At 36.7% G+C, this 23,442-nt stretch overlaps 2 protein-coding genes across 3 annotated transcripts; one reads left to right on the top strand and one right to left on the bottom strand.

Moving 5' to 3' along the window:
• Positions 1–264: 264 nt before the first annotated feature.
• Positions 265–1,479, top strand: LOC114269682 (beta-1,3-galactosyltransferase pvg3-like). Its single transcript, XM_028211046.2, has one exon. The coding sequence runs from the start codon at positions 595–597 to the stop codon at positions 1,477–1,479; it is 885 nt and encodes a 294-aa protein (XP_028066847.2). The 5' UTR covers positions 265–594.
• Positions 1,480–2,648: 1,169 nt separating this feature from the next.
• On the bottom strand, positions 2,649–8,557 carry LOC114269678 (ALA-interacting subunit 1). Of its 2 annotated transcripts, none has more exons than XM_028211039.2 (8): positions 8,270–8,557; positions 5,460–5,518; positions 5,292–5,366; positions 5,077–5,193; positions 4,814–4,884; positions 3,505–3,802; positions 3,081–3,370; positions 2,649–2,989 (listed from the first exon to the last, which is right to left on the bottom strand). In XM_028211039.2, the coding sequence occupies exons 1-8, from the start codon at positions 8,352–8,354 to the stop codon at positions 2,929–2,931; spliced, it is 1,056 nt and encodes a 351-aa protein (XP_028066840.2). In that variant the 5' UTR covers positions 8,355–8,557; the 3' UTR covers positions 2,649–2,928. The 2 variants fall into 2 exon arrangements, with proteins under 2 accessions (XP_028066840.2, XP_028066839.2); XM_028211038.2 differs by having other exon boundaries at positions 4,814–4,899; positions 8,270–8,547.
• Between the last annotated feature and the right edge of the window lie 14,885 nt (positions 8,558–23,442).

Raw genomic sequence — 23,442 nt, forward strand, 5'->3', positions numbered from 1 at the left:
TTTGGCGTAAATTATATTGATCTCTTCTGAAGTTTGAAAAAATACAACTAGTCTCATTGTTCTGACACAGTTACACCAACAAATGAACCAGAATTAATACAGATCATTTAAAAATACAATGATAAATAAGATATAATATACATTTCAACATAAAAAAAAATATGACAACATTTTTCTATCTATATGACTAAAAATTACTGATAAAAAGGGAACATATTGTCATGTAAATTAAAACTTTAAAAGAACCCAATGTAATAATGTCAAGCTTGTAAAAATTACTATATTTTTTTTGAATTTCAAAGATGGTCAGTATAATTTACAATAATTTATTTATTTATTTATGGACACTTTTGTTAACACTTCTCTATGCAAACATGACACGAGGAAGTCCATCTTCAAAAACTTTTTCACATAGAGAAAGCATGACAAGCTTATTAGTAACTCCTCAAAAAGCTTAGAATGGCTAAACATATAAAGGCCCAGCCATGAACAAGTAAAGAATGACTGTCCACCATTTTCTTCTTTGCTGGCTCTACACGAACCACCACCTCTCTCTCTCAAAAGTTATTTTACAACCAAAAAACGAACATTACAATGTTGCAGAGACACCTAGCTCTAGCAACATTGCCCTATCTCTCTATCATCCTCTGCGTTTTCTTCATCCTCTTCAGTGTCCGCATAAAATCGCCTCTTCTATCTCCCTCCAACACCACCATCGCCCTTAACAAAACCCATCGCCTACACCATCGATTCACACTCTTGATCGGAATCCTTACCCGTGCAGACTTGTACGATCGCCGCCACTTCCTCCGCCTTGTCTACGGAATCCAGTCCTCTCCCATAGCCGATATCGATGTCAAGTTTGTATTTTGCAGTCTCACCAAGCCCGAACAAAGGGTTCTCGTAGCTCTTGAGATCATGCGGTTTAATGACATCATCATCCTCAACTGTTCCGAAAATATGAACAACGGCAAAACTTACACGTACTTCTCTTCGCTCCCCCGCATCGTTCCAAGCCGTTACGACTACGTCATGAAGGCTGATGACGATGTTTACATCCGGCTTGCACCGCTGGCATTGTCGCTCAAACCATTACCAAGGATAGATTTGTACTACGGCTTTGTCATTCCTTGCACTAGCTTGAACCCGTTTGTGGGTTACATGTCGGGGATGGGTTTTCTGTTGTCTTGGGACCTTGTTGAGTGGATTGGGAATTCAGGTATTCCTGTAAATGACACATTTGGACCAGAGGATAAGCTGGTTGGAAAATGGCTAAACATGGGGAACAAGGCAAAGAACAGGTTTTCGAATAAGCCTGCAATGTATGACTATCCAGGAACTAATGGAAGATGCTCACATGAGCTTATTCCAGATACCGTGGCAGTTCACCGTCTTAAGAGGTGGGATCACTGGTTTAATGTACTGAATTTTTTCAATGTAACAAAGGAACTTAAGCACTCGAAACTCTACAATGTATAATTCAATTTCTAAGGCAAAAAGAAGCGTTTTGAGTGAGGGGATTGTTTGCATTTTTAACTTTTTGGACTAAAAAGTAAAAAGGAAAAAAAATAGTTGTTTGGGATAGCTTTTTGTCTTTTTATGAAAAAATGTGTATTAAAATATTATATAAAATAGCAAGATTACATTTTTACCCTTATGTTCTAGGCTCATCAGTGACAGTGCTGCAGAAGGACCATAGGGAATGGTTGAAATGGTGAGAAGCATCTGAACCATATGCATATATAGCATGAGGCTTCACGGGTATTGTTGGGCCCGTGGGGGCCACCACAGGTCCTGTTTCGATAATCTAAACCGTTCAATGTGTAGAACTCGTTGAGTACTATATGCTTGTAAAAAATTACTTTAATTAAATATCGATAGCTATGTGATCAAAACAGTTTTGTATGAGAAAAATGGACGATGAAAAATAAGCAGCTGGAAAAAATCCGATTTGATCACATAACTATCCATATCCGATCAATGTGATTTTTTTCAGACATATAATACTCAACAAGTTCTACATATTAAATTGTTTGAATTATCAAAACGAGATCTGTGGTGGGCCCCCACAGGCCCAACAATACCCTCTAACTTAATGAATATATATATATATATATCTAATTTTTTTTTTGGTATCATCACTGTGTAAATTTCCCATCACTTCAGTACCATCACTGTATAACTTTTTGGATTGGACTGATATTGTGAAAATTAATTTTTTTTATATTTTTAATTTATGACTAGTGCTAATTTTTTTATTTTTTGAGTAATTTTTTAACTTTTTGACTTTCTCTCAGGATGCCAAACCAGCTGCCCAACGACAAACATATCAAAAATTGTTGGAGGTGCGTGATGTTGTACCTCAGAAAACCAAGTGGCCCAAGTGCTTCGAGAATTAAACGCCAGCGTCAAATCAAACAAACAACACCTGAAACACTGCAGTAGTACAGCACAGTGAATACTAATGCTGAAACCCTAAACGATCATTTGACTGAGCAAAAATCATCAGCAATTTCTGCAAGCAATCAAGAATGTATGAGAGATCTGTAATGGGAAAAATGGAAGTGACCGAAAATTGTATGACCAAAGAATTGCATCATCAATAGCTAACAGTGTTACTGAGGTTGCCTTCTTTATGGATAAGAACGTAAAACTAAAAAGCGAAATAATATTAATTATAGCTCTGTCTAGCACAAAACCAATGCATGCCATTTTTTTTGGTACAAAAACCGTTGTATGGCATTGCACACAATTGAAAAAAGGACATCCAATAACAGCACTAATACGGATAGGTCTTCAAACATGAAGAAGTAAGCAGCCGAGAAGGTAGAAATTCTTGTGGAGAAGAATTTATGAGACTGAAACTCAGCATGGAATGGCGGTTCATGAATAGATGTCATGAATGGGCCACATATACACTGAAGAAGTCTAGTTGAGATGCCCAGCAGGATTTCTGTTCCATGACAGGTAGGATGGATCCCCAAGTGGCCTGCATGAACAGCATAAGGCAATGAGGGCAAGCCAAAAAAAAATCTTAAGTAGATCAAAACTAGAAGACATTATGAGAACCTTTCACTCACCTTGGCTTGACAACATACAAAACTATGAAGCTCATTGCCAAAAATAAGCAAAGTCCACCAACTGTAAGGTATGCTATGCCCAGGAAATCATTTTTTCCACCAATCCAACTTGTCGTTGAAAGGACCAGTTTCTTTTTCCCTCCAAAGCTATACGTGTTATAATTGTTCTGTATCACTACTGTTATATTTTGATTAGCTTCAAGATCCACCTCTATCTTCCCATAGAGCTTTCTGAAAGTTGGTAATGCCGCAGTTCGCATCCAAACAATAAGATCCACTTGGTTGCTTAACTGTTGCATGCAGCATAAAGAAAACAAAGATATTAGTTGCAGGGAAAAGTGAAAGAAGGATAAAAAATTAAAAATAACTAGAAAATGAAAATAGGCAGAAAGAAGTGGATAGAACAAATCAAACATGCACATACAGGTATGCTCTCATTGAGTTTTGCACCCCCAATCAGACCTCCACTTTGAAAATTTTTAGGATAAACATCAGACCCAAATTTATGCCTTTGATCGCTTTTCCATGCTATGTCCTTTTTACTGACTTGAAGCGATTTGTTCTGCAACATAAACCCATATGTATCGTTGAACAAACTCCAAGCAATAAGGCCACAAGGAACGATTGGACCTTTGTCTGTCTTTGCTTCAGGTTCACAGTCTTCTGTATCAAACTCATATGCCCTGCTGCGCAATTGATTGTCACTTCTACTTTTGACATATCTGAAATTTTGTAGTCACAAGTCAGAGATAGTAAGGTACATCCTGCCCTCAGAAGTTGACTTCAGCATGATTACATGTCACAGTACTTGATATGCATTTCTAGCTATCGCAATTAATCTATTACAGTCCTGAGTTCTACACATATAGCAAAGAAGTGTAACATAGCCTTATTGGTAGTTGCGGTGGTCAGTGTGGACCTATGGAAAGATAATGGGCACTTCAATGGCCAGGAGTCGCTAGAGGCAGAGGAGGAGAGAACAAAGGCTGACTTAGAGGGAGAGTGGGAGTAAAAGAGACCATTCTCACTGAAGTGTAAGGAAGAAGATGACCAGAGTTGTGTGTTGTCTACGTGCAATGGATATCCCTTTTTATAGCCTCTAAGAACGTTGGAGGCTAGCTCACCTGTGGACAAGCGGCTAACACCCCTTGGCCCAACAAGTGGAGGTATCAATTTTACCATTGCTTCCTATGATTCAAACCTTAGAGGTCGTATCATGGAGCTGCAGAATTAGGTATGATACCTCATAAAGTGTATCATGGCATAATGTTGGTGGTAGGCATGATACTTCTTTCGAGGTGTCAAGTTTTGGTCAACATCCCTCTCTAAAAGTGATCAAGGAGGGGTCATTCCCTAGGGGAACAAGCCAAGCAATCTTAACAAGCCCTTGGTCCTAGTCTTAAACCACGAGCAATGGATACCTAGGCTATACTCATAGTCTAGGAAACCGAAGTGATGGCAATAGTAATAGCGATCATACATAGAAGCCCAAGCTTTGGGGGTAGAAAGACATGGCCAAGCCAAGAGCTAGACCATGTTGCTTACCAAGTGGGATTGGCAAATCAGAGGTACCTTGGCTCGGCCGAGTGGTACTCCTGGCCACTCCGCAGATGCCCTACGAGAATGAGGCATGAGGGAGGGACCATGGCTTGGTGAGAGAGCTTGTGCTGCCCAATGAAGAGAAGGAACACCTAAATTCAGACCACATAAATCAACCAAAGTACATAACTTACCGGCGATGATTCTGGTAGAAGTTGTCAAGCTGATAATATATGTAAATGGGACTTTTCATTTGCTTCGGAACCTGAAAATTTTTCAACTTTTAAATAATGCAATTTTGCCCATCAGCTTGTTGTCGAGCTGAGAGAATAGTTGGAAAAATAAAATAAAAATAAAAACACACACACACACAAAAGAAGTAGAAGAAGAAGAAGAAGAAGAAGAAGAAGAATCCTGAAACAAATGGAAATAATCAGTACTGGGGCATTGGACTAACAGTTAAACTCCTGGTACAGGTCTTGTTAGTTTGGGCGCTTTGGATATATGCAAGCACATTATTGCTATAATTTGAAGGAATGCAACTCTTGTCATAACGGTCTACAATTTCCACCACCTACATGTCAAACAAAGAAACAGTTGATGTATAACATCAATCAGATGCAGACTACAAAACTTCACCAATGCAATTAAAGAAAGAATTGAATATATTACATGCTCTGATGCAAACAAGGATGCAAGGCCAATGGGGATGAAGATGATGGCAACAAGAACGAATGCTGTAATGACCTGAAACCATGCGAGAAGAAAGAGCATTACACAAAAAATAAATAAAAATAAATTTCACAAGAGTTGATTCAGCTAGATAACCATCAACCGTACCCATCCAGGAGTTAGAATTGGTTTGCAAGCGGGAAGCTCTTGTTGTGTGAACCTCGAATCTAGAACATATAATAAATATCAGCTGAATGGTAGTCATGAAAGAAACTACATAACAAACACCATTAAAGGGAACATTTATTTCTACAACTAAAGTAATAAACACAATATTTCATATTGAAATTGACAAAAGTGAGACCATAAGAATTAAGAACCATTTGCATCTTGATATAACTCTATATGATGACAAGACATGATGCGTGTTACCAGCAGAATATGATTGAGTAAATCTACTGATAAAGTCTACAATATTTGCAACAAAAATCTCTGACTATTTTAAAAAAAGCAATATAACACAACTATTTCATTATTGTTGTACTTTGGTTGTCTCAGAAAACATAAAATTTTTAATCTCTGTTTTCCAGTATCTGGGATCTGAGGGAACGAAACCACTACCCGAGTGCACCTGATAGGAGTATGTTGTGCAACAATTTTGGAAAGTGGGAATAGCATAAAGCACAAGATACAACTATAACATACTTAGAGAGAGAGAGAGAGAGAGAGAGAGAGAGAGTATTTTCTTTATTTTCTCAGCATTCAAAATTATGAAAAATGTATTTTTACCAAGTTTATCCTTTATTATTCAGTAATTTCACAAAATTGTATCATGAGTACTCTCCAATACACATATGACATTCTTTGAACTGGAAAAGGACAAGCCAGAAGTCCTCAAAACCCACCACTCACTGAGAATGATTTCCAACTAACTCCCAGATTCTTTTCAAATGTTAAATGTGCTTCTAAAACGAAATCTTATACACAATATATGAATCAACTATGAAGCACCGACACTTCAAAATAAGTGTCGCAACTGCGTCGGACACGGGGACATGATGGGGACACGTATGTGGCGTGTCTCTTTATTTATTTATTTATTTTTTCAAGGGACATGCTGGGAAATTTGGGGACACGCCAAGGACACACCAACTAGTTTTTTTTTCCTACTTGCTTTAGTGCTTTTAATGGATGATGGATATTGAAAACATGATTTTTTTTTTTTTTAAATATAGAATTAGTGTTAGTTTTTGTTAATTTTGATTATTTGTTGATGTATTAATCTACATAGCAAATAAAAATATAAGAAAAAAATATTTTATTATTGTGTCCCCGCGCCGTGTCCATGTCTTAATTTTTTTGAAATCACCATGTCCCATGTATGTGTCCGTGCCCACATATAAAAAAATAAAATAAATAAAAAAAGAACCCCAAAATAAGATCTTCATGAATTTCTCACTGAGTAACGGAGCTAAAGCACATTTCATCATCCAGCTTCTTAACACAAGAAATGATGGTTTTCAGCAAATGATCAAAGTAAATGAATTTCAACCGGGATAAGAAATTTAGCAGTACCATGAAGGAAATTGATACCACTTTTGCACATGGACACATATTGAGCAGTTGGGGGGGGGGGGGGGGGGGGGATTCTCAAACAATTCAAAACAGCTTTACTCAACAAATTAAGCAGTGTGAAAAATCTAACACACAGCTCATGAGTAGAATAGTAAATAACTCGGTAAAGGATGCTGCACTTTGTCATTGTCCTCAAAATAAAATCCAATACAAAATTATCAAGGCAAAAATTTTAGGATTTTATGCGATAATTCCATTTCTTTCACCATCTTCCTTCCTTTTGGGTTATTTATTTACTTTTTTCCCCTCAGAAACAAGAAGAAATCGGTGAGGAAAAAGAGTGCACATGGAGCCAGGAGAGGGATATCAACTTTAAGCAGGCAAACGAAAGAAATAACAAGGGCCATATTGAAACAAGATCCAAAAGACCTACAAAGGAAAAACAAGTAGTCCATGGTCCTCATGATACCTTCACCTTGATTTGCCTTATTTTTATTTTGTTTTTTTGAAAATGTTGGTTTACCCAATCATTCTTCAAAATTTTTTGTCTACATCGAATTTAAAAAGATGACTGACCATTTTTGAGTTTGGAAAAAAAAAAAAAAAAAACAACCAAAAAAGAGAGAGCATTAGCAATTTTTGTGGAATATAGCTACTCTGTGTATTTTAATAACTTCTAAGCACTCGAATAAGGCGGTGATCAATAGTTTACTCACATAATCATTTATCATCCTTAATTCACCCAACATCACACTGCTGCATAAAATATCCAATTTAAAACATGGGCTCAGCTTTTATGTTGTGTTTGGTTTGGGGACTTGAGAAGGGATTTGAAAAGAAAAAAGGAAGGTAAAATATGAATAAAATATACCTACATTTTACCTAATTTCACACACATTTCCCCTTTCACTTCCCAAATCCCTCTCCAAATCCCCCAACCAAAACAAAAATCAAGAACAATAGAACCCTATACGCGCATGTATTTTAACTCGGCACAGTTTTCGGCATCAATAATGAATAATCTTCAGTAAATATATAGTAATAGCACATACATAGTGGACTGTTTTACCACAAATTTCAAGTGTATCAAAACAAAAGTTCTTCATTCACAGCCTAGTACAAGTTCTTGCAAACAAAACATAGATATAGCAATGACCCAGTATCATCCTACACAGTGATTGTGTGAATTGATTAAAAGAATACAACCATGAACTGATTCAATGCAGAATTACCCAATACAATTTCACAAAAATTGAATTAAAGAAACACTGATAAACATAACAAAATTCAAGAAAACATCAAGAATAATAAAAATTGCAGAATGTTAAAGTAAAAGAGACAAAAGCAAAAGGAAAGTTAAAGATAAAAAGAGAGAAAAGAGGATGGAGTTAAAGTAAATGCACATTTGGGTTTCTTTCTCTTGACAGCAGCAACAGCAGCAGCAGCAGCAGATGTTTCAGAGACTCCATCGCTGCCCCCCGGATTCATCTCCACCGAACCCAGAGAGAGAGAGAGAGAGAGAGAGAGAGAGATTGGGGGAAAATTAAGCAGGAGACTGCATCTGAGAAGTGTTGTTGCTTTTTTTTTGGTTTGGTTTGGTTTGGTTTGGCTCAGGGTCCTTTTGGGTTGGACTGTTTTTACTTCACCACCAGTCGGTTATTGTGTTCGTGCCCCCACCAATTATAATAATCGATTAATTTAATAAAAGAAAAATAGACCTTTTTTTATAAATTTCTTTTCATTTATTTATATTTTATTTAACTTATATTATTTTTTTTATATTTTAATAAATCTTATGAGTGACATAATTATCAAAATATCCTTAATAATATTCACATTTACAGTGTAAATGTTTCGTAATGTGAATGTTCACACCGTCAATGTGAATGTTCACATTATCAATGTAAATGTTAAATATATCAATATGAATGTTCACACTATCAATGTGAACATTCACATGTCAATATAAATATTAACATTGTAAAATATGAATATTTATATCATCAAATTGCTAACCGTTCAAAAAAATTTGTAAGGGTAGAAATGTCCATAAAATACTTTAAATATGAGAATTAGGATTTGGTAGATCAAATGTTCAAATAATAGGACATATTGGAATACAAGAATATCTTATGGATTAATTGGGATACAAATACTTAAAAAATGATATTCTAATAAATCTTCCTAGTTTTTTATTTATTTTTTAAAGTAGTTTTTAAATCATAAATTTACATAAAAATTTAAAATAAAAATGTGAAGAGCAATATAAATAAAATATAGGAAATTTTTTTTTAAGGTCCATGATATTAAAATTTTATAAGATAAAAAATAAACAATATTTTCATAGTAGTTAAGGTCCCTCAACATTTTTACAGAGAAAATTCGATTCAAAAACATTTTGTTTGACTTAGAGAAATTTTGCTCTGACTCAGAGAAATTTTGAGATTTCTCTGTGATCATACAAGAGAAATTTCAAAATTTCTAGAAGTCGGATGAAATTTCTCTAAGTCGAGCAAAATATCTCTGAGTTAAATTTTCTCTGTGAAAATGTTGAGGGACTTTAATTGATAAAAAAAAATATCTTAGACTTCTCTTATTATATAAAGTTAGAGATGGATGTTTCACTAATTTTTTCGAAAATTTAAGTTAAATTTTTTCGTTATTTTTTTTTCTCTTTCAAAATAAATATACTAGTTATTACTGCATTTAATATGTTACTAAAATAATTTATTTTAGTGAAAAGTTGAGGACATTTTTATTTTTATTTTTAGGTAAATAACAAAAAGAATTTTGACATTTCAACTTATTAATCAAATCATTGTTGTCTTAGCTTTATCACAAACAAATCGATGAGGAAGTTATTTAAATTTTAAAGTATGTTAATATATATATATATATATATTTGGCATTATTCTCAAATAATTGAGTCAAGCTTGAGTCCAGCAGTAGACTATTTACACTGAATTCAAATTTTTAGAGAGTTTTAAATATATTATAACTTGGTTAATTTATACAATTTTAATAAAAAAATTCTTTCAAAGGAAAAAAAGGTGAGGATGGGACATTATAATATTTGACTAAATTAATTAATTGTAATTAACCAAAAGTATTTTTGTTTTTGGCAAATACCTTTCAACTTCAAGAAGAGATGAGAAGTCAACAACAATTCAGAGACGGAGCGCATTGTATCACGCGTTCTAAACACGAGGGTTTGTTAGTTCACGAATGCCTTAACTACCGGTCTAGGGTGGGAATATGTCGTAACGTGTCATTTTTATGTTGTATTGTGTTTAAAATAATTTAATATTAATATAATTTATTTAATTAAATATGTTAATTATCTTGATATTGACCGAATTTACTTATAATTATATTAATCTTAACATGACACGCTTAATATGATTAGCAAAAGTTTATATTTCATATTATAAGCAAATTGTACTGCTTATTTAAATAAATAAGCATTGTTTCACATCATATGCATAAGAATTATTTGTTTACAAATTGACACACAATGATAATATATATGAAAATAATTAAAAATATGCATCACTTATCCATTACACATAAAATCTAAACTATTGTCACTCATTAATATTTAAATATACAATAAATTTTTAAAAGTAAAATAATTTTTCATCTAATAACAAACTGAGAATAATAATAATAATAATAATGTAGCAGCTATGTCACATCCAAATTAACATTATTATGATTTTTTCACATTAACTTCTATCACAAAAACACTGCTGCCACACATTCAAACTACCAACCTTGACTTCTGTCAATTTATTATTAATTTAGAGTTGCACTTCATTAGATATATATATATATATATATATATTATATAGAGATTTAAATTTAAATCTAACGGATGAGAATGAATTACTCAAAATCTTATAATTACTAAATTCAAGTTGCATTTGAGTTATATGCGATTTAGTAGTGGGTTCGTGTTAATGTGTCAACACAAATATTTATACGGGTCAAATATGTCCATTTCAGATTTCTCGTATTCCACCCGAACACGACCAATTTAATGTTTGTATTTTCGGATTGTATCCTTGCCAAATGCCCCCTGCTCAACTCAAGCTTTGATCTCAAACAAGGGAAATTCTATACTATATGCACCTTTAGGCATTATTTGATTAGCATGATTAATAATGAAAGAATTAATAATTATATGAATTAGTATAAGATTCATTATCCAATTAAATTAGTGAGACAATCATTTATTATATATTTATTTTTTTCATACTTGAAATTATGAATCCCTAACATATTTCAATATTAAAAATTCGTCAATTTCATTGGATTAAATATCCGTTATACATATAATCCGATTAATAAAATTTACAATCAAACATAGGATTGTGAATTCATTGACTAACAATCCCAATCCTTTGGGAAAGTATTTTGCGAATGACACCACGTGGCCAAGATATCCTGGGATGTCAACTAAGGTGTCACATGGATGAGTCATGGTGCCGAAGTGATCACAACATTGCCAAGATGTTCTGCGGTAATGTTGGAATGCTGAGGTATCCAGATAAAGGATAAGAGTCCTAGAACGGGGGAGGATCTCAGTCTGGATAAGGATAAGGCTTATGAGGTGTTTATCCCTATCTAGTTGAGAGTTCAGGATGAGTATTGAGCTTGAGTCCAATGAATTGAGGCTTCTAGGTGATCAGGTCACTACTGGTTGTAAAAGTGAGGCATTCTTGTGGGTCTCAGGTAAGTTCTTTCTTGTGAGTTTTGAGAACTATTTGCTATTTGTGAAAGATATAGTTTATTGACTTGATCGTCGGAGTGCCCCCAAGTGGACGAACTACCGCTGAATTCTCATATTCTTGTTACAGGTTGTTGGGCTTAATCTATTCTGTCAGTGCTCTCCAGCTGAGTTTTCCTTTTGGTTGTGTGGTCGGAAATCTACACCCATAATTGGGTGCTGTCTATAGGAACTTAACGAAAATAGATGACCAACAACAGACAGGAAGAAAAGATTGGGGACGACATACACAGTGAGAGTGAGGAACATATGGATCCTAATACCAGGGAAAAAAACCATAATGAAGGAGTACAGGAACCAAATATCAAGAAAAAGAACGCCGACAAAGAGCGTAACATCCCGAAGAAGGGAGGCCGAGATGAGTATTACAATGAAAGTGACCTCCAAGTATGGAATGATAGATGTCTGAGGAGGGATGGAGAAACGAAAGGAATGACAAATAAGTTAGCAGACCTACAATCAGTGATCAACTATATGAAGCAAAACAGCGTGATGTAACCACCATTCCCGTTATAGGACACGCCGGCACAAGCAACCAAGACTAATTCCTGGAGAGGGGGATAGAAAATGGTCCCAGTAGTCCCGCAGCATGGCAAGGGACAGAAGCATTCACATCAGTCTTCACAGGATATCGAGTGAACAAAATTAATACAATATGTATTGCAGAAGACACCACGAACTAAGGGGATCTATGTCAAAGAATCTCGGCATATCCAAAGGAACGGCCTCTGTTTTAATGCAATGGACGAAGGGAAGTCCACACCAAAGAAGTTGAAATCTATTGATAGCTAAGCTTCTGGTAGGACGAAGGAGGATTTGAGAGAGTACCTCCAAAGGAAGTGACTCAACGCCGAGATCATATTTACCGTCAAGCCGAAGACGCCATTCTTGGTGGAGTTGGATGCTGAGGCTTCAGATCTATGACGGTAAGTCTGATCCAAACTTTCATGTTGGTTTGTATTTAAATTTAATGGCTTTATGAAATGGAAATGAGCAAAAACTATGCAAAGTATTCCCCTTATCCTTTGAGGAGATAACATCAGATTGATTTCATAAGTTGCCAAAAGAAACTATGAAGAGTTGGGAAGGCCTGACCGAGATGTTTGTGGCCAGGTTTGTTAAGAACAAGTCGCAGCCACTGAGGATAGATTCCCTATTAGCTTTGAAGATTAGTGATGACGAAGGCCTCAGGGCTTACGCCAAGAGATATTATGAGGTGTACAACTGGATTCTGGGTTATAATCAAGAATTGGCGGTCGTGTTTTTCAAGAGTGGCCTGAATGATAAATGCTCGCTTCAGAAGTCATTTGCAAAAACTCCACCGAAAAGCATGGAAGAGCTAAAGGCACGAATTGAGAAGTATGCCAAAGTAGAGGAAGACACACAAGGAACGGGGACACTAAAGCAAGAAAGGAGAAACGACTCGCTGAAGCGAGGCCGCCTAAGCGAGGCTGAGGAAATGCCGGCGTTGACAGACAGGAAATAGGAATGAGAGCTATGTAAGTAGTCAGCACAATATTCAGGATCTCAATCTATAAAGTTTTGGAGAGGATCAGGAACCAGCCATATTACAGAGCGCCAGATAAAATCCCTAACGAGTTTATGGGAAGGAGCATTAGAAAGCATTGTGTTTACCATAATGAGAATGGGCACCTGACTCAGAGATGCAGGGCTCTGAAATCACATCTGGACGATCTGGTCAGACAAGGCCACCTGAAAGACCTAGTAGATAAGACGAGGACAAGAGAAGAGCATGCGAGGCTGCACCAAGCACCAGCAGCACCACCTCTACCACCACTACCGAAACAAGCAGAGGGATCTCAGATAATCAATGTGATTCATTTGAAGGTCAATGAGAATGAAGTACAATGGGAGACCCAAAGAGTAAGGCACCTGCAACATGTATATCAGGTCAAGCAAAAGACGCCCAAAATAGATGAATATTAGGGACCGATGATTTCTTTCACTGAGGCCGATTTAGATATAATGTAACATCTACAAAATGATGCCTTGGTGGTAACTTTGAAGATTGCAGATTACTAGGTGAGGCGAATACTGATCGATCAAGGCAGCTCTTGTGACATCATGTACATCAAATGTTACAAGGGGCTTGGCTTCTATTAGGATAATTTAGAGCAATCCGACAGCCTAATGATTAGATTTAATGAGACGCCGACATGGCCTTTGGAAGCCACGAGTCTGGAGGTACAGACATGGAGCAAAAAGGTAACAACTGAGTTCACTGTGATAGATACTCTCTCATCGTACAATATCATTTTGGGACGACTTTGGTTGCATGCAATGAAGATTGCTCTTTCCACACTGCACCAACTGTGATAACCCTGTTCTGTATTATGCTAATTAATCTTAATTATGATTGTGATTATGTGTTTAATATGATTTTGGATGTCGTTTATACGATTATATATGATTTTGAACTTCTATCTGTTCACCGTAGGAAAATCTGTTCAACTTACTGTTATGAACTGGAAATTTAAGGCCTTATCGGCCACAGAAATTGAAATTGACTACGCCATTGTGATTGGCGTAATTTTTAGAGCCTATGGTGAAATTTAATTGAAAATTGATTCGGATTAAAATAATTAGATTCAGAACGATTAAATTAGGCTTAATTACTTAGCCTTAATCAATTTGATTAGGCCAATATATATAAGCGGCTTATTTACATTTATGAGCCTTGTTTTTTAGCTCATTTCTCTTCCTTGGCTGAAATCACACTCTAGAGAGAGAGAGCCGGTTCTAGAGAGAGAAAGAGAGAGAATTGTGTATCTTGGCTCAAAGTTTGTGAATTTGGAAGCTTAACTCCAAGAATTAGCTAGAAATTGGGAGCTTGGAACTTCAAGGTGAGTGTTTGAGCATTGGTTCATAAGTTGAGGTTGTAATTTTGAGAATTTGATGTTAGATTATAATCAAAAGTGTGAGTTAAGTTGAATATGAAGTTAGAATGCACATGCATGCATAGAATTGCCATGAATTGTATAATCTAACATGTAGCTTGTTAATTATGAAAAATTGAGTGTTGGATCATACATGCAAGCATAGTTTTGATGAGTTTCATGTGTGTAAGCATCACTTGAGCCATTTGAAATGGAATTAGAGTAAAAAATTAACATGCATGCTTGATTAATGGAGATATGAAGCTTGTATGAGGTTTGAATGCATGAGTTTTGATCATACAAGAGAAATGTTGATTAATTTGGGAATGAGATCAAGATTTTGAACAATTGACTTCATATTGGTTATGTTCTCATAGTATGTAATGTGTTTTATATGTTTTTATGTCCAAAAACTTGAGTTTTGAACCCTTGGACATTGAGTTTGAGCTTCAAGAACAATTTTGGAAATTCCAGAATTTGGAGTGTCCGCTCAAGGTGGGAAAGGGCCGCTCGAGCGTGAAATGTTAGTTCCCAGAACTTTTGTTGACTTTTATGTCTGCTCAAGCGAGGAGATTCATGCTTGAGCACCAAGCCACGTAGTTTGACTTTAAGCTCGAGTGCCCAAAGTCACGCTCGAACGTAAAAGTGGGGCAACCAGTACTTTTACAGACCAAAGAGGTCTGTTCGAGGGGCAGAAGCCACGCTCGAGCGGGGAGCCCTGTTTCAGAAATTTTGTAGAGATGATTTTATGTTCTGTTTCCATTCTTTTTCACTCCTAAATACTCTTAGGCATGCATTGGGCATTGTAAATAGACTAAGAAGATAAGAAAGAGACCTAAGAGGAATGTATGAGTTAAGAATGGATTGAATCGTTTGTGACCCATATGTGTTGTGTATTATTTAGGATCAAGCACAAGGACGAATCCACCGACAGAACACTGTAAGTAATATCTTAGTAAAGATATTTTGAAGTATGTTATTTGTCCTATTGCTTATTTCTATATAAGTCTTATAAACTTGTTAATTTGAATTGTGGACAAATATTTGTTACGCCATATGGTTGGGTCAAAGGCCGTTTGATACGATCGATTGGGCCAAAGGGCGTCGGATATGAATGATTAGGCCAAAGGCTGTTTGATACGAATGATTGGGCCAAAGGCCGTCGGATATGAATGATTGGGCCAAAGGCCGTTTGATACGAATGATTGGGCCAAAGGCCGTCAGATATGAATGATTTGGCCAAAGGCCGTTTGATATGATTGATTGGGCCAGAGGCCGTTTGACATGAATGAAATGGGCCAGAGGCTGTCTGATATTCTCGGTCTTAAAGCCGTCTCATATATTAGATAAAACTGAAGATGGGCCCAAGGCCGTTTGATATATGTATACCTATTTCGAACTTCATTCATGTATTTTCTTTATTTGATATTATTCACTAGACTTTCGCTCACACTCATTCATGTGTATGTAGGTGAGCTAAGAGATGTCCAAAACTAGCCTCGGTGAAATATGTGAGAAACAGTCAAGGTTTTGAAGAGTCAGCCCAAATGTCTCACGCACGAGACTTGTCTTCGCCTCTTTTGTTCTTTTGTTATAATTTTGCTACATTGGCGAAAACGTTAGACCACTTTTGTATATAAACTTTGGGTTTGACTGACTTAGACTTGAATGATCCTGTATGTATAGAACTTTGGGTTAATTTCCTTTTGATGTGAGTTATTAACGAATATATGTGAAATGTTATAATGTGCCATGTAAGCACAGCTCTATGGACAAAGTTTTTAAGTTGCTTCCGTTTGGCCCCTTAATTCTGATAGAGTATATTTTATTCGGTTTGAGGCCGCAGGTAATCCCTTGATTACTGACCGGTTATGACCTTAATCCATAGGGGCGGGTTCGGGTCATGACACCAACTGTTGCGATTCCTAATTGATCAAGGGGTTGAAGAAGTTAGAGGGGACCAAGTACAGGCAAAAAATTATTTATAGAAGTAATAAAGTACACTTGTAATGTAAAAGAAGCAGAAAGTGCAGAAATTAAAAGCGAAGACCGTGAGGTCTTGGATGATGTTGGCAAAGAACCTACCGAGAAGAGTGAAGAACCACTGAAAAAGGTCCTAGTGCAGGAAGGGGATGATGAACGTTTCTTCTTTCTCAGCTTTAGCTTAGCCGAGGAAAAAGAAAGAGAACTGGAGGCTTTCTTGAGAGAAAACATATATGTGTTTGTTTGGATACCTTATGAGATCCCAGGGATCAGTCCCGAGGTCACCTGTCACAGACTTAACGTGGATAGGTCAGCAAAACCAGTCATTCAGAGAGCAAAAAGGCCGACATTGATTCATGTGCAAGCAGTTGAGGAAGAAGTAGACATGCTACTAGAGGCACAGGCCATCAAAGAGGTAAATTATCCCACCTGGTTATCTAATATAGTAGTGGTGAAGTAGAAAAATAAGAAGTGAAAGTCTGCATGGACTTCACAAGCTTGAACAAGACTTGCCCCAATGACAGTTTCCCACTACTTAAGATTGATCAACTGGTAGATGCCACTTCAGGGCATGGGGGAATGAGTTTTCTGGACGTATATAAAGGCTATCGCCAGATAGCAATGTATGTCCCAAATAAAGAGAAGACATCATTCATCACTTCTAGAGGACTCTATTGTTACAGAGTAATGCCTTTCAGGTTGAAGAATGCAGGAGCAACCTACCAAAGACTGGTCACCAAGATGTTCAAACATTTGATTGGGAGGACAGTAGAGGTTTACATAGACAACGTGGTTGTCAAAACCAAGAAACTTGGGAACCATCTGACCAATTTGAAGGCAATTTTTGACATCTTGAGATCATATCGGGTTTGACTCAATGCCTCGAAATGTGCATTTAGAGTTGGATTTGGTAAGTTCCTAGGATACTTGGTCACTAGGAAGGGCATTGAAGTAAGCCCAAGCCCAAATCAGATCAAGGCCATCATCGACTTGAAGAGCCCGACAACAGCTAAGCAAGTACAATGTTGACTGAAAGAGCAACGACCTTGAATAGGTTCATTAGTCAAAGTTCGAATAAGTGCAAACAGTTTTTTGGTTTGCTGAAGAAGGCCACAGATTTTCTGTTGATAAAAGAATGCAAAGTCACCTTGACCGGCTTGAAGAAATACTTGACAACCCCACCGGTACTGTCGAACCTGGTACCAGGAGAAAAATTGTTCCTATACCAAGCAATTTCAGACCACGCCGTGAGTGTCGTGGTAATTTAAGAAGAAGAAGGAGAGCAGAAAGTAATGTACTATGTCAGCAAGATCCTAGCAAGTGCAGAAACTAGGTACCTAGCTCTAGAGAAATTGACATTGGCCTTGGTAATGGCCTCGAAAAAGTTGAACCACTACTTTCAAGCCCACAAGATTGCGGTGCTAACTGAACATCCACTAAGTCCCTGGTACAGCATGGAGACCTAATAGACAGAGTTGCTCGATGGGCAGTAGTTCTAGGTCAGTATGACTTAGAATTCAGGCCGAGAACAACAATTATGGCTGACTTTGTGGTAGAATTTTCTCTTGGCGCGATTCCAAGGTGAGCTCCAGTGAATTGCGACCTAGCATGTCCAGGAGAGAAAGCGGAAAACCAACTGGGGCCATGGAACCCCATGTCGGCAAAACAGAAGAAGACAGAAGAAGGACAAAAATCCTGCAGTATCTACATCGGTGACTCTTTCCGCCTGTTTGTCGATGGCAGCTCAAACTGACAACGAGCGGGGGCAAGAATGGTTTTGGTATCACTAGATGGGAAAATGATAGAACAATCCATCCATTTGGGGTTTAAGGCCTCAAATAACGAAGCAGAATACAAGGCGCTGATTGTTGGACTAAGGCTAACAGTAACAATGGAAGTCGACGAGGTGGTAATCTTCTGTGATTCCCAACTCATTGTAAATCAAGCAATATGCGAGTACGCTGCCCAAGATGAGAAGATGATAGCCTATGTCAAGGAGGTTGTTGTAGCGACCCTTATTTTTCTTAAGTCATTATTATTATTATTATTATTATTATTATTATTATTATTATTATTATTATTATTATTATTATTATTTTATTTTATTTTTGGACTTTATTAATTGCGTAGTTACATGAAAATTTAATGTAGTTGTTATTTGTATATAATTAATCTAATTATATATATATATATATATATTTTATATATAAAAAAAGAAGTTATTTATATTGATTTTATATAGGATATTCATATTTATATATGTTGTATTTATGATTTATTTGTATAATATATTATAATAGTCAATTAGGTTAAATCATAAGAGATTGCATTAGAAAAAAAAGAAAAAAAAAAGAGCCGAGAGAGAGAGAGAGAGAGAGAGAGAGAGAGAGAGAGAGATTAATCAAAGAAAACAGAGAGTGTTGTGTGTAGCATAAAAAGAGAGGCTCCTAAGAAGAGGAAAGGGAAAAAAAAGGGTTAGGATTTTATTTTGGGAGTTTTATTAATTCTATAAGTAACTCGTTGATCTTCGAAAAATAATTGTGAGTGCAAAATCCACTTTTCTTGATTTGCGTTTATTTTGTTTTTATTATTTATTTAATTTTATTTATTTGATGTTGGTTTGATATTGTATTTGCATGAAGATAATGAATTAATTTTAATTATTTTGATTATGTGTGTATGCTAGGTTTAGGGTTTTTATAAGTATTTATTATATGGATGTAATCACACTCATGGATATATGAAATTAAAATAAACTAGGAACCCATAGATAAATTCCTTACACTTCACCATGATCTCATGGATTGTTGTTTTATTTGAGTGTTGGTGAGAAAACGTGTATAAAACAAAATGTGAGGATTATGATATTTATTTGAATGCCTTAGGCTTGGTATTGTTATGTTTGTTCTCATGAGTAGATGAGAGATTGTGTATATATATATATTGTTGCCTTGTTCTCAAGAGTAGACGAGTGCTTTGATTTACGCGCGTACGTATATGCTAACCATCCGGGGAGTGTGGGTCAAACTCGGGACGATATTCCTGTGCAAGTTTGGCTTCGGAGTGGTGTTAGGTATATAGGAGGCACATGGCATATATGTGTAGGCCAGAAGTAAAGAGCTGAAGTAGTGGAGTTAAGGTATAAAGAATTATATATGAACTTATTGGTATAGTTTGAATTGTATTGATTTGTACATCTTGAAAAATAGTAAACGACCTTGTTAAATTACGAAATTTGAGCAGAGGCATGTATATGCAATTCTAGACAACTTTTGTGTTTAAACTTTTTACTAAAAAGATCGATTAGAACTTGTAATCGGATGATCTTGGTTACAATAGTTTTTATTCATTTTAGCATTGTAGATTTTAGATGCTATTTTAACCCACAAAATGAGTTCATTTTTATTAATTTCGCATAAAATGAAGTAAAACATTATTCTAAACACTTTCATGTTTTGAACTTTTCCCAAAAAAATTATTTTAGGGCAGTTTCTTTTTGCTTTCAGTTCCAGATTTTTTGATCACATTTCGTCTAGGTTCTTCTATTAAGTTTTTCTATCAACCTGTTCAGTTTTTACTAAATTCGCTCACGTGGCCTTTTAGAAAATTTGATTCTATACAACTTTTATTCTTTGAGTTTTGGTCAATTCGAATTATTTAAGTATGAAACAGTGCATTTTTTTATACTTCTTCAGCAATTCACTTATGATTAAATTATACTAACTTTATTTTTTTGCAGAATGGTGGGTGTGGACCGCCCGGAACTTCTCTCCACGCGCGAGGGCGCAAATCGTTGTTCTTAGCTACTACAGTTCGGACTCCTGTCACGGTTCTAAATCTAATCTCACAAAGTGCAATGTAAGACTAATAAATCACCAAAGAGTCCAAATCCGGCAAATCGTTTTGGAAAATCGATTTTAATCAAAAAGTGCTAAACATGGACTACTTTGCCAGATTTCAGAGTCGTCCCCTAAATGTTTTGTTTTGGAAAATTTAGGAAACCCTGACTCGTGCCTAAGGCCACGTGTCCGTCATCACCAAAGTTGCCTCGGCTCGGGAACTTTGGTACGAGAGGGGAAGGTCATGCAATGAGCACCCCTACTCGCCCGATCAAAGGATCGGCCTCTACTAACATGATATGTTGTTTTTGAAAACACAAGTATTCTTATTCCGGTTAATTAGCTAATCTTACTACGTGATGTGCACTGCATACAAGTATAGACTAGATCGCCTAAATTGGAATAAAACATCTCATGTTTGTTTGTTTGAAAATGGTTTGAAGGTGCTATTCACAAGTAGGCTAAGACGCGGATTTTGCCACCCTCAACCGGGCTTAGAAAATATGGTGATTTGCCACATCAAGTGGGCTTAAAACACACATTTGATGAATTGTTCCAATTCAAGTAATGAAGCCTTCATCCACAGGCATTCATGTAGTTAATCATTTAAGCAGGTAGCCTCATGGCAAGCATGCTGTCGTGGCAACACTCACACTCATGCAAGGATGCTAAAGCATAAACACTCACAGTGTACTTCGAGCCAAAACAGAAGCTAGTTAGTAATCAATGCATGATCCTAGCCATGTCAAGAATGCCTAATGCAACACATGCAAAATGCAACTAAGATAGGCTCGGCTATTCTAAGATGTCATGTGAATGCAACTTGATAACATGTATTTAAATTGGTATTGAAATACTATGCAGTTTGTATGATGCGCCGAGCCTAGTGCATGCAAAACTGATGAATGATGCACGCATGCGAAGCATAAGGATGCTAATCGAAATATGCCCTAAAATTAACCATCAAAAGCGGATAAGTAAAAGGGAGAAAGAAATGGGGGTTGGAAGACATGCATCGCACACACGCACCCTTATTACAACAGTTGTGCCCTCTCGACGGAGGGTCCGAATAATAAGCCAACTAGCTAATCTAAGCTAATTAAACTAATTATTACAAATCAAAACTAATTAACCTACAAGCTAACTAATTAGTTAATACAACGCAAATTGAATAGTTAAGCGCATTAACTAATTAAGTACAAAACCAAAGCATTAGCTAGTTAAGTAAAGAAGCTAAGTAAAGCAGTAAAAGAAGAGGTCCTCAGGGCGAGAAGTGCATGTATGCTCGGTGGCCTCGTTTGGAAATCCATCGCGATGCCCCAACTTGCCTCTGTTCAAAACACTGCACAAAGCTCCAGATGGCTTCTACTCCATCATGGGAACCTCCAGGAGCATTACCGACCACTTATTGGTGGTGTAGACCACCTGGCGACCACTTACATTTGCTGCAGACTAAAAAAAGTGGTCGGCCAGCCACTTTTACTGGTCTGCCGACTAGAAAATTCTGCACAACTCTGGTTTGCTGCAACAGAGAACAAGAAGGGGCATGGCAGTGTATTTGCAAGTTATGTGTGCACAACCACCCTCCCTATCATTTCTTAAGCTCAAGGGAGTGTAGTTCTCGACTCTCGGGCCACCAACCGAGTATCGCAATGCACGATGGCCGAGAAGCCAAGATTGCACAATCGATGTGAATGAATGCACAAAGAAAACACATAAGGGCCTTAACCTCTATCATGCATGATTAAGAGGGTCGGCGATCGAGAATTGAGGCACGTTTCATCACTTCAAGTATGAAACGTCCCTCGTTTCTTGTATTTAGATCAACGCCCGATCCAAACACAATGCAATGCAACATGATCAACTTATCAAAGCTAATGGCATGCAAACAATGCTAATGCAACATGAGCATGCAAACACAATGCAATGCAACATGATCAACTTATCTATGCTAATGGCATGCGAACAATGCTAATGCAACATAATCAACCTAGCGATGCTAATGGCATGCAAACACAATGCAATGCAATGTAAGTATGCAAACAACAATGTGATGTAATAACATGCAAACAACATGCGAACACAATGCAATGCAACAACATGCAAACAACATGCTATATGGACTTAAGCCGAATATGGACAGACCTCAATCATGCCCAAAACAGTGGCCAAAATGCTATGAAATGATGGCATGAAAAGCAAGATAATGCATGCACATGCAATGGCTCATCAACTAAGCATGACGGCATAGTTCTCAAACATGATTAAGAAGTGACAAACGTGGAAGTGCGACAACACTATATGCACTGAAATATCATGTGAAATGATGCCAAATCATCTAAACAACACAAGCATAACATGCGAGAGGGCCTAAGGCACAAGGCTACCAAATGAGACTACACAAGAGGCATGCAATACATGGCATAAATGAATGAACCAGCCATAGACAGAGCTTAAAGAGGTCAAAAAAAAGACCAAAACATGCTGAGATGAGAGCTCAAAGGTCTAGGCATGCATGCATACACATTAGGCCACAAACAAGGCAACAATGCATGACCCTTAAAGGCACTCAAAGGGTGAAAGAAGTGAGAACATGACAATGCTATATGCGCTGAAATATCATGATAAATGATGTCAAATCATGCACATGTCATAAATGAAGCATGTTAGGAGGCTCAAAGCTTGAAACTAGCATAGGCACTTGCACTATAGCTATGCCATACAAGAACCATATGACCAAGGCAACCCAAAATAGTCCTAGAGCATGCCAAAATGATGCTAAAACATGCATGGAGCAAAGCCAAAACAAGCTAGCATGAAGGGCCAAAACATCAAGTAGGCTAGGCCAATGAGCATGATTACACTACACCTACCAAAACCAAGCATGAGATGGCTTCACCAACAAAAATCATAGTTGTATTATGGCAAAATAACACCCAAAACACATTGATATGGCAGCTCAAAAGCCTAAGCAAGATGGCATACATAAAGGCTCATATTTAAGGCATAAAACACAACCCTCTAAAAGCATTGAAAGAGTGATAAACATGAGACTATGGAAAAGATAT

The sequence above is a fragment of the Camellia sinensis genome, chromosome 4 (assembly GCF_055761805.1).
Source record: "Camellia sinensis isolate YWXY chromosome 4, ASM5576180v1, whole genome shotgun sequence".
Lineage (NCBI taxonomy): Eukaryota > Viridiplantae > Streptophyta > Magnoliopsida > Ericales > Theaceae > Camellia > Camellia sinensis.

Excerpts from the sequence above, each read along its gene's own strand:
- LOC114269682 (XM_028211046.2), top strand. The coding sequence starts at position 595 with ATGTTGCAGAGACACCTAGCTCTAGCAACATTGCCCTATCTCTCTATC.
- LOC114269678 (XM_028211038.2), bottom strand. The coding sequence starts at position 8,354 with ATGAATCCGGGGGGCAGCGATGGAGTCTCTGAAACATCTGCTGCTGCT. Across the intron at positions 5,367-5,459 it reads CAATTCTAACTCCTGGATGG|GTCATTACAGCATTCGTTCT; the intron begins GTACGGTTGATG and ends GCATGGTTTCAG. Across the intron at positions 5,194-5,291 it reads CCTTGTTTGCATCAGAGCAT|GTGGTGGAAATTGTAGACCG; the intron begins GTAATATATTCA and ends TTTGACATGTAG.